General features: G+C 44.4%; 1 protein-coding gene across 1 annotated transcript in view; it reads right to left on the bottom strand.

Annotated features, from left to right (window-relative positions):
- Positions 1–12,254, bottom strand: part of hs3st4 (heparan sulfate (glucosamine) 3-O-sulfotransferase 4) — a 159,472-nt gene extending 147,218 nt beyond the window's left edge. Inside the window, exon 1 of the mRNA XM_043711664.1 lies at positions 11,291–12,254. Within this exon, the coding sequence (XP_043567599.1) occupies positions 11,291–11,796 (506 nt within the window). The 5' untranslated portion in view covers positions 11,797–12,254. The remainder of the gene's footprint in view (positions 1–11,290) is intronic.
- Between the last annotated feature and the right edge of the window lie 71 nt (positions 12,255–12,325).

Genomic DNA, 12,325 nt, shown 5'->3' on the forward strand with positions numbered 1-12,325 from the left:
TAAGTAGGTTAATACCAACAGTAACATTCTTTTTTTAAAAAAAACTATATTTCTTTGTTGGACTGACGACATAACTTTTACTGACTTCATGATGCTAGTTGCCCAGTTTCTATAAAGTTCTGATCAGCAGTAACCAGGGGACAAAAGCTGACACCATCCTCCTAGAATGTCACATTCCTGGTATTGCATAGACAGTCCAGGCAAGCTAACAAAACACAGTTACAGGCAATGGGTTGCCCCCACCCTACTATGCAGTGATAGGAAAGGAAACTCATGAAACTCATTATGTTGGAGATGGTGTGAATGGTGTGAATGCCTCAAACAAGAATCCCAGCCAAGTGACTGAAAATGGTTGTTTGAAAATAGTTTTAATTATGTAGCTGTGACTTATTTGCTGGTCTGCTTTTTAAACTAGAAGCGAAATGAGCAAAGCAGATCTATGCTTAACTAATACTGACCTCAATCTCTCAAAACTTTGTATTCCATAAAGAATCTTCTAGTGGTCGGCAAAGTGAACTAACTTCCAGTTTGTAATTAATGTAAAATTCAACTGCATCTGACCTCCTGTAAAAGGGACATCTGTGACCAGACAACCGAAAGGATCGCCATTTAACAGCAACTTGTATTTAATGCCAATTTTTAAAAATGTAATTCATAATTGTGACTTATTTTCTTAGGGGTGCAGGCACATAATTCTTTCAAGTTTGCTTCACACAGTGGTTAAAAAGGCATTTGGCACCCTTGCCTTCATTACTTAGCCTTTTGAGTACAGGAGTTGGGGTGTCATGTTAAGGTTGGACAGGGCCTTGTTGAGGCCACTTCTGGAGCACTGTGTCCAGTTCAAGTCACCCAGTTATAGGAAGGATGTTGTTAAGCTAAAGGTTTCAGAAGAGATTTACCAGAATGTTATTGGATATAAAGGTTTGAGTTATAAAGAAAGGCTGGATAGACTGGGATTTCTTTTTCCCCCACTGGAGCAAAGGAGATTGAGAGGTGTCCTTACAGAAGTTTCTAAAATAATGGGAAGTATAAATAGTTAAGGGTAGTTGCCTTTTCCCTCGGATGGGGGATTTTAAGACTTGGGGCACATTTTTAAGGTGAGAAGAGATTTAATAATTGAATTTTATGAATGGAGAATATTTGCTGGAAAATGGGGAACATAATACATCTTATTTTGCAAGGGAAAGGAAAGAAAATGAAAAACAAGTTAAAATTTAACTCTGTTACAGACAGAAGAGAAAAACAATAAAGATAATTTATTTCTCCTCCTGTCCATGATAATAGAGACAGGTATAGTCAGACAGCATGGAAACAGGCCCTTCGGTCTAACTTGTCCACCCCGATCATGTTCCCGAGCTCAGCTCATTCCACCTTCCTGTATTTGGCAGATATCCTTCCAAACCTTTCCTATTCATGAACTTATCCAAATATCCTTTTTAAATGTTGTAACTGTACATACATCTACCACTTCTCCTGGTAGCTCATTCCACATACAATCCACTCTGTATAAAAAAAAGTTGCCCCTTTTTAAAATCTTTCTCCCTCTCCTTAAAAATATGCTTCCTAGTTTTGAACTCCCCCACCCTAGGAAAAAGACATTTTTCATTCACCTTATCTTTGCCCTCATGATTTTATAAACCTCAATAAGGTCAGCCCTCAACCTCCTATGCTCCAGTGAAAAAGGTCCCAAGCCTTTCCAGTCTATCTTTCTAACTCAAACCCACTATTCCTGGCAACATCTTGGCAAATCTTTTCTGAATCCTCTCCAGTTTAATAATATCTTTCCTATAATTGGGTGGCCAGAATTGCACACAGGGCTGCACAGTGGCTAGCATTGCTACTTCACAGTGCCAGGGACCCAGGTTCAATCCCAGCTTTGGGTGAACATCTGTGTGGAGTTTGCCTGTTCTCCCCATGTCTGTGTGGGTTTCCTCCTATAGTCCAAAGATGGGTAGGTTAGGTGGATTGGCCATGCTAAATTGCCCCGAGTGTCTGGGGATGTGTAGGTTTTGTGGATTAGCCTTGGGGATTGCAGGGATAGGGTAGAAAGGTGCGTCTGGGTGGGATGCTCTTTGGAAAGTTGGACTGATTGCCCGTTTCAACACTTGGGATTCTATTAGATTATTGAACTTGATGGTGCAGAGGGATCCAGGAGTCCGAGGAAATTAAGCATAACAAGTTAGAGATTGGCAAGTGACTAAAGAGTGGAATGAAATGTTGCTACTTATTGTAAGAGGAATAAAATACCAAAGTAGAAAGCTGGACAAGACTTTGAGGAGAACACATCTGGCATCCTGTGTACTGTTTTGGCTTCCTTATTTCAGCCCTGTTTTATTTGAAAAAACATGGCTAACTCCATTAGAAGCAGTTTAAAGAAGATACAGTCAACACATTGCCAAGACGAAAGATTTATTTTATAATAAATTATAAACTGGGCCTATATTTGTAGATGTTTGGAAGACGGAGAAGTTATTTTATTCAAACATATTAAATTCTGAGGGGACTTGATAGGATGGATATCAGAAGGATGTTTCTTGGTGAGAGGGATAGTGGAACTGTGGAAACACCACAGAATAAGAGGCCTTCATCTTCAGGTGGGGATGAAAAGAAGAGGTTTCTCTCAGAGGGTCATCGCTATGTGGAATTCTCTTTCCCAGCAAGCAATGGAAGCTGGAGAGCTGAATTTGTTCAAAGTAGAGTAACAGAGACTTTTGATCAACAGGGAGTCAAGAGTTATAGTACGTGTGACTGTGTACGTCTGCAAGAGGGGGGCAGGAAAGCGGAGTTGAGACCACAACCAAAAATCAGCCAAATGGCCCACTCCTGCTCTCATATCCTTAATTTCTATGGCTTTAATTCTTCCAACAAAATGAATCACATCACACTTCTCTGCAGCAAACTTCATCTGCCACTTGTCCACCTTTTTCAGCATCCTGTCTCTGTCCTCTTGAGGTTTATGAACCATAAGAACATAAGAACTAGAAGCAGGAGTAGGCCATCTGGCCCTTCAATCCTGTTCCACTATTCACTAAGATCATGGCTGACCTCTTCACGGACTCAGCTCCACTAGCCCTCTCACCTTAACCCTTAATTCCTTTACTGTTCAAAAAATACCGAACTTAGCTTTAAAAAAGTTCACTGAAGTAGCATCAACTGCTTCAGTGGGCAGGGAATTCCATAGATTCACAACCCTCTGGGTGAAGAAGTTCCATCTCAATTCAGTCCTAAACCTGCTCCCCCTAATGTTGAAGCTATGCCCTCTTGTCCTAGTTTCACCTGCCAGTGGAAACATTCTCTCTACAGCTATCTCATCTATTCCCTTCATAATTTCACATGTTTCTATAAGATTCCCCCTCATCCTTCTGAATTCCAAGAAATATAATCCCAGTCTACTCAGGTCTCTCCTCAACTCCAGAATCAACCTAGTGAACCACCTCTGCAGCCCCTCTAGTGCCAGTATATCCTTTCTCAAAATGCATGCAGTACTCCAGGTGTGGCCTCACCAACACCCTGTACAGCTGCAACATAACCTACCTGCTTTTAAACTCAATCCCTTTAGCAATGAAGGACAAAATTCCATTTGCCTTCTTAATTACCTGTTGTACCTACAGACCAACCTTCTGCGATTCATGCACAAAGACACCCAGGTGTCTCTGCACAGAAGCATGCTGTAACTTAATATCATTCAAGTAATAGTCCTTTTTACTGTTACTCCTATCAAAATGGATGACTTCACATTTATTAACGTTGTATTCCATCTGCCAGACCTTTGCCCACTCCCTTAAAAATCACCTCCTCGCAATTCCCAAAACTTTCATGTTTTGTGTCGCTGACACATTTTGAAATCTTGACTTGTGCTTTCTTATCTGGGTTGTTAACATATTAAGTGGGCAACCCCATTTCAGAACAACCTCTGTTATCCACAGACCAATTATCCGAATTTCGGATTATCCGAACAGGATCTCAAGGTCCCATAAAAACGTTATCCGAACAGTTATCTGAACGAAATACTCCCTGCCTCACTCGTTCGGATAATCGAGGTTGTTCTGTAAATACCTTACTCCAGTCCAAAAGAACAACCATACACCACTGTTCTGTATACTTACACATAGCCAATTCACACCTTCTCATCTCGCTTATTTCAGTGCATGTCTCCTGGAAGTACACATATGTCCAAACAATCTCATTACTTTCACCAACCCTCAGTTTCTCACAAAAAACAAGCTCAATTACAAGTTAGGGTTAAATGCAATTTATCCTTAATGAATCCATGCCAGCTTTCATTAATTAACCCACATTTGCATAACTGACTGTTACTTCCTTTCCCCTGAATAATTTTTTTCTAAAGTCTTTCCCACCACTGAGCAGCCTGGTTCTATAATTACACTGTTTCTGGAGGGAGGATGCTACATTTGGGTGTAGTAACCAGCCTGACTAGAACTCATATTCCCTTGTCACTGACCAATGCTAAAATTTGACTAACTGAAGGGGTTTCGCTACTTCATGGAATAACATCTCCATAAGTCTCTCCTTCCTTGAATTTCTAAATGTCTGCAGTTCAGTCTCCAGCTCAACAACACTGAGGCGAAGTTCCTCAGTCTCTAGAACTTCATTGTTGATGCAATTGTCTGGAATTACTGCGGTCTCCAGAAATAACCATTCGCTACAGTTTGACACCACCTGACCTACCATTTCTAGTTAACAAATTAATCAATCAATAAATATGGTTAATGTTTAATGGGACATGGTAGAGGGATCTTTATTCTGCATCTAACCTGTGCTGTACCCCCCGGAAGCATTTGAGTGGACAGTGTTGAGGGAGTATTACTATTTATCTATCAAATGCTGTACCTGCATTGAGAATTAATATTGAGCGAGCATAGAGAAAGCTTTATTCTGTCTTTAAATAGTTCTACACCCTATCCTTTGATGTTGATTCTGAGAGCTTGAAATAAGAGGATTGTGATTCCTAAACCCTGAGATTATTTGCCCTGTTGAATTCTAGAAAAGCATTTATTATGTGAGTGTAGGAAACAGTTTCCCTTCTGGACTGTTATGGGTTAAATGCATTGCCAAGCCTGCTGCTTAACTGACTTAAATTAGAACAGGTTGAAGGCTTCAAGGTGCCAAAAGCTTTGGCTGTACCAGTTGGTGTTATCTGGCATGAGGCAAATGTTTAATCAGGCTTTGAGTGTTATGCTATGTGAGGTTTCAGTGATTTTTCACACCATAATCTATCTCCGCTACATGCGTTATATTTTTCTTTGAATCTGGCATTGAACAAAGGGGAAGGGTGCAATAGAATGATCTACATTTGATCAGAGAGCGCTGCAGATACATTTCAATGCTCTGATTGATTGGTCATGTCACACTTGCTTCTCACCAGCAGGAGGTGCTGACAAAACCTCATGAAGAGTCCCATTCTCCATTTCCCACATCAGTCATCTTGCAGTTTTTATGGATTGAAAGTGACAATTTAGTGCCAGTTGGCAGTATATTTGGAACTGGGGTGAACATAACACAAATTCATTTGACTAAATCCTCAGTCCAAGCAGATGGAGAAGACTTTCATTTGTTTGCACAAACTTGGGCTTGAGCCGAAAGGCCAGCATTCAATAAGCTCACCACCGACAGCTGGAGATGGTCAATTAGCAAGAATGTTAAAGCACATTCATACAATATGGGAAATGACTACAGTATACCAGGGAGACAGCAATTCAGAAGAGAACACAGCATAATTTGACAGCAGTCAGACGCTATAGTGGGATCCTCAAGCCCTCACATGGGCTCACATTGACAATTATATTTCTATGCAAGTACAAAAACAAACTTGCCAATTCTCAGGCTTACATGTGCCTTATTTACCAAATAACAGCAAACTGGAATCTCTTCCCATGGCATAATGAGTACCGAGCAAGGAACGCTTACTAAATTTCAGGAATGATACAGTCATTAGCACAAGGTGCTTAGGGTAGGATGAAGTTACTGAGCAATTGTGTAACAGCTGGATTCTCATTGTAGAACTGCAGACAGTAAATAACATGGCACTGGGCAGAGGAATTGTTAAATGGTGGTTTGTTGGAGCTGGATTAACTTCAGTAGAGATACGAGCCGTATAATTTTAAACGATGTACAGCAAAGTGAGAGGCGCATATAACCCTCACTTTGAGAAACCAGTTTATACATCTTGATAATAATTCACGGTGGCACAGCAGTTAGCACTGCTGCCTCACAGCGCCAGAGACCCGGGTTCAATTCCCGCCTCAGGCGACTGACTGTGTGGAGTTTGCACGTTCTCCCCGTGTCTGCGTGGGTTTCCCCCGGGTGCTCCGGATTCCTCCCACAGTCCAAAGATGTGCAGAGAAGGTGAACTGGCCATGCTAAATTGCCTGTAGTGTTAGGTAAGGGGTAAATGTAGGGGTATGGGTGGGTTGCGCTTCGGCAGGTCGGTGTGGACTTGTTGGGCCGAAGGGCCTGTTTCCACACTGTAATGTAATCTAATCTAATCTAAACTAAAATATTTGACATGCAAATCCGTAACCATCAAATCACCAATCACATGCACACAGCATGGAGGCAGACTCATAATGGGCCTGGGTCAAAAATTAATGCGATTCACTCTCCAGACCCTTTACTTGTGACCCAGAGTGTTGGTGTGAGTTTACTCTGAGTATATGTACGTTAGCAGTGATTCACGGTAGTCTGATCTCTTGAATTCAAATGACTAAACTGCTGATTGTTGGGTATGGGGAGTGAAGCACGTAATAGGAAGTGCATAGAGGCAGCAAGCTCTGCAATACATGAATGCCACCTTTAGTTAAGTGAATGTAAGGTGATTCCTCAAAAGCTCTATGCATTTTGGGTTGAATTCAATAAAACACTGTAGGAACAGGAATATAATATCAGAACAGAAACCAAAGAGCAGCTGGCTACCCGATAAGCCATCAGCTCTCATGCCAAAGTTGCAACATGACATTCTCAGTAACCTTTCTTGTCTCCCTTTGCTCATCAACACATTTGTGGTCAGTTCTCTTCTGGAATTTATATATAAGCATAAGAGACTCTGGAAATTCAAAACGGGAACAGAAAATGCTGGAAATGCCCAAGCAGTTTCTGTGGACAGAGAAACAGTGTTAACATCACAATGCTGAAGTGTAATTTTTGTTTCCTGTTCCGACAGAAGAGTATTTCCAGCACGTGTCGTTCTTACTCCTCTGGATCTCCCTCTCGTGTTCTGCCTCAGCTTCAGGGTATCCTGAAAACTCTCACTTCAATGTATTATGTTGTCAGACCTACAAGCTGTGGCATTCGTTCCCTTCCTCAGTCATTCCTGGTTCCTTCAAGTCTTCAAATCTAAAGTTTGGGATCACGGTGGCCTGCTGCCTCTCAGTGCCAGGGACCAGTTCGATTGCAGGCTCGGGTCACTGTCTGTGTGGAGTTTGCACATTCTCCCAAAATATGCGTGGGTTTCCTCCCACAATCCAAAGATGTGCAGGTTAGGTGAATTGGCCCATGGTCAATTTCCCAGAGTGTTAGGTGCATTAGTCAGGGGTTGGTGTGGACTTGTTGGACTGAAGGGCCTATTTCCATACTGTAGGGAATCTAATCAAACAATTCTGCTGCCTCCATACCCTTGTCCTCTGCTATATGAACCAGGCTGATACTTATTCCACAGCTTCTCCCAAGAACACTGTCAGACTACATCAGTGTAGCTATCACAGTAACTATAACAATAGTGGCATTCCTCCATTTCAACTCTTGTGCAAGGAGCAATAATAAAGTGCTTCTACACCTCTGTACACTCAGGGAGAGCCCCAAGCTGCAGGAGAAAATTACATATACAAACTCCCCCATCTCTAATGCTGACTGTGAAGACCGTGTGGAAAGTGAGAAATGAGAAAGACAGGGAAGCAGGATAGCAGAAAGATGATGATGATACAGTATCAGCCTGAACAATCTGGGGTTCCTGTGATATGTTGTAACCCATATTTAACCAGTTCTACATTTTCTGTTTGCATGTACAATTTTCAGCAATGACAGTTGCCAAGTTTGATGCTGGAAGACTACAGGAAATGTAAAGCCTTAGAAAGTGTGCAACATAGTCTGATATCAGAAATGGTCAATTATAGTCTTGTGCAGAAACTTGAGATAATGATCTATTCCCACCTGATTGAAGAAAGCTAAGGAGGTTTAGTCCAAGTGTTTGAACAAAGACTTTGATCTTCACCTTGGCTATGTCCTGCTCTACTAGACTTTGATTCTTGGCTTAATGTTTTTCAGCTACAATAAAATTAGCCCTCTCTCTTTTGAGACTTGCAGGATTTGCTCGGTAAATGTAGGGGAATGGGCCTGGGTGGGTTGCGCTTCGGCGGGTCGGTGTGGACTTGGGCTAAGTAATTTAATCTAAAAAAAACTCTTCTTCACATTATTTAATTAGCTCAACTGGGAGAAACAAATAATGGAATATAAATACTTGAACAGGGAGGCACTTTACCAAATCATTTTGTCTTGCACATCAGAACAAATAGAAGAATGTCAAAGTTCATGCTAATTTATATTGCAGAAGTGGGTGCTGATTGGCTGGCAAGTTCAGTCTGATTGGCCTTGGCGAAGGAAATAGGACACTGCAGCTGGAACCAACTCCTGGGTCTAGGTAGGAAATGGGATGAGGGAGTCACAGCAGCTTAGCTCTCCTCACTTGCCTTTTCAGCATCACCTCACTGTACCAGCCAAGGCCAAATATTTTCAGTTTTCCTCAGCCATCCAAAAATTTACACTTACAGCTATCAACCACAACAAACATGTGAAAGAAGCGTGACAGACAGAATAAGCAGTGAATTATTTCTAGAAAAGTTCCATTTTTGTGATAGTGCTTCTCTTGAACCATAGCTTGCAATGACCTGGCAAACAGTTCCAAGTCGTCATGACAACAAGCTGCATTTTTTTAAAACCATGTCTAAATCCTGCCATACTTTTGTGTTACTGTCTGCTCTGGAATTTCCAACAACAAAAGAAAAATATAGCAATTTTTATATCCTTAGGATACCCAACATACTTCATAGCCAATAATCTTTGTTTTTTTTCATGATGATCTACCTCAAACCAGAAGCTGGGACTGGTGTTTTTCTGGGCATGTGGATTAGATCACAGTTTAGAAGTCAGGAAGATACAAACTGCCTACTCAAAGGGTTAGGGAGAATACTAGTTACCCATACGGTCAGGGAGGTGGGACTGGTCCTCTCAAAGTAACTCAGCATTTGGAACAATCACAGTTGCATTTACGTAGCACCAGTAATGCGGTAAGTTATCCTAAGATGTTCATGAAACAAAACCTGATGCTGAACAACGCAAAGAACGAACAAGACAAACGATTAAAACCCTGGTCAACAGGATAGGTTTCAAACATCATTTTAAAGTAATGGAGGGAAGCAGGATTTGTTTTTGTGGGTGAGGGTTGGCTGGAAATCCAGAACTTCAGCCTCAACAGCTGAAGGCACAATGGTTGGGTGAACAACATAGAGGGCGGGAAAGAGCAAGTTGGGGGGAATGCAATGTGCTCAGACAGCTGTAGGCTTCAATGAGGTTATAGTGCTGGGGTCACGGGATGGCTGGGTGGGGGAGAATGTAAGGCCACAAAACTAATCAAAAAGAGGATGGTAATTTGACAATCTCTCTCTCATTCGCTCCAACCTCAGGCAGAGCGTCGTCCCTTTTCCCTTACTCTGTTTTACTCTATTTATCTCATTCCTTTTGTTTATCTCCCCTGACTAGCTGGAGCTAATCCGAGCCGAGTCTCCGGCTTTGAGAGTGATCACGGAAATGGGTTTGGCGAGAATCAAGGTGGAAGCTGTGAGCTCAATGTGAGCTCTTCATGTGGATGGTGGGTATGACTTCATCCCAGCACTCGCAGGGTTTGTTAGAGCAAGTCCTACACACGGGCAGAGACAGGGAAACCCAACACGTCCTCATTGGTCAGGGTACAGCCTGTAGGATAACACAAGCACAGTGGGAGGGCAGCTGAGATCTTAAGATTGTGCACAATGAAGCTTATAGCCCCATGTGCAAACACTATCCCATTGCCCTGCCCTTTCTGCATAACCCGCCAAATCTTGCCTTCAAATATTTATTTGATTTCGTTTTGAAAGTTACCACTGCTTTTGCTTATCCCCTTTCACCCTGAGCTCAACCATTTGCCGCCTTACAAAACTCCAGCTCCAGATTTGCCCACTGGTCTTTTACCAATTATGTGAAATCGGTGTCCTCCAGTTCCTATTCCTCCCGTCACTGTAAACTCTTCCTAATTGTAGACCCTCCTGCCAAAGCTTCCATTATGAACCTGAGCTGTCCCAAGGAGAACAAACGCGGCTTCATTAGTCTTACCCCATGTGCTACCTGGAGTGAATATATTGTTCACAAGCGCACCAACACCAAATGAGCTGTGTCCCACCTCACCCCCCACCTCCCATTCCCCAACCAGGCAAAATAAACGGACTCTTCTTTCCCCATTACAATCCCTCTGTACCTAATGCACTTGGAAAGGAAACTGAAAAAAGGTGGATTTGAACATTCACAGCCATTTCGTTCAGAGGCAAACACTGATGCTGCCTTCTCCCAAACAAGACGCATCTCCTGTGGTCACCTCTGGGTTTGCCCTTCGATCTCAAGTCTTGTAACTTTGCCCCGAGTTCCCGCTCGGAACCCAGACCCAGCTGAGTGGGAATGGGAATGGGAATGGGAGTGGGGGGGGGATGAGAATGGGTGCTCCCCTCGCAATTAGGACACTACAGCCTTTAGAATGTCGGCAGCATCTGGAGGTCCCATCTCTTTTTACCGGAGGGCCACTCATTTGAATGGGTCTTTTGGAGACCGGTGAATGAGCACGGGCTGTGCTCGAGTGGCTTTCAGCAAGTTACAGAACAGAAGCATGTTCCTAGCCAGCCCTGCTGTCAGTTAGAGGGAGGCGCCGCTGTCTGCTGAGCAGGGAAATGCTAACAGCGCCCTGCTCCCACTCTGAACAGCCCCCGGGCTAACATTCACCAATCCTTTCAAAGTAAAGGGTGACACTTTCCCTGGACAGGACTGGAAGCTTAAAAAAAAAACAAGGGGGTAGAATTCCCCACAGGAGTGGGGGGGGGGGGGGGGGTGTGAAAATGCCCGGTGTGGGTGCAGACTGAGTGCATGCTAATGGAGCTCTAGACTGAAGTGCACAGAGAGAGCCAGGAGATGTGAAGGTGAGGTGGTGGTAGTGCTGGTGGTGGAGGAGGACTGATGGGGAGGAGTGGGAGCTTACCTGTACCATTCCAGACCCCGGTCGTAATGCCTGTCGAAGAAGTGTGGCTCCACACCGACCGCCCTGACGTCCGGGTGCACCCGGATGGCCTCCAGCAGCGCCCGGGTACCTCCCTTCTTCACCCCGATGATGATAGCCTGAGGCAGCCGCTGCAGCCCGAAGTCCGGCGTGCTGTTGCTGCGGCTCAGCTCCTCGTCCGTGGTGCTGGACTCCTGGCCTTCCCTGTCCAGTAGCCAGCTGTGCACGGTGGCCACCTCGGCTGGGCTCTCGCTGCCCAGCGCCTGGAACGTGGGGCTACTCTCGCTCAGCCACAGCCTGGCCCCGGGAGGCTCTCCAACACTGCCCGCCTTGTGCTCACTGCCCTGGGTCACCGGGAACTGCAGGGAGGTGTAACAACTCAGCAAAGTGTAGCAGACATAGGTGAGGGACAGAGACAGGGTGAAGCCGAACAGCAGCCGCTGGGAGAGTTTATAGGAATGGACTGTGGGGCTGGAGCAGAAAGCCATTTCTCACAGCAGTGCTGTTCAAAGGACAGTGCAGAGACATCTTCTCACTCCGAATGTTGCATGAACCTTTGCAATGAACTGTCCCCATCTAATCCCGAGCAGCGAAATGATTCTCGGATTTATCCTTTCTTACTGCACACCAACCTCCACTCCGCCAGCAGCAGCTGTTCCCCAAAGCAGGTGGCCATTCGGGAATCGGACTGCCTCTCTCTCTCTCTCTCCTTCCCAGCCTCGGGCTCCTTATTCCGGGTAACAGCGTCCCCTTCTCTCCCAGACCGCGGTCTGTCTCAGCTCCGCGCACACCGTCCACCTGCACCCACCGCTTCCAGACAGGACACAGCCCGGTGTCAGAGGGGTTCCGGCTCCCCCTGCCCCTCCCGGAGACACTGACACTGTCCCTGTCCCTGTCCCTGCTGGAACACACTCAGTAAATCCTGCTCCTCCCAGCTGCTCACTCAGCACAGAGCCGCCGACTAACAGCGAACAACCCTCCCTCTGCCCCTCCTCACTATCCCTCAGACACTCCCTC

Source organism: Chiloscyllium plagiosum, chromosome 21 (genome assembly GCF_004010195.1).
Source record: "Chiloscyllium plagiosum isolate BGI_BamShark_2017 chromosome 21, ASM401019v2, whole genome shotgun sequence".
NCBI lineage: Eukaryota > Metazoa > Chordata > Chondrichthyes > Orectolobiformes > Hemiscylliidae > Chiloscyllium > Chiloscyllium plagiosum.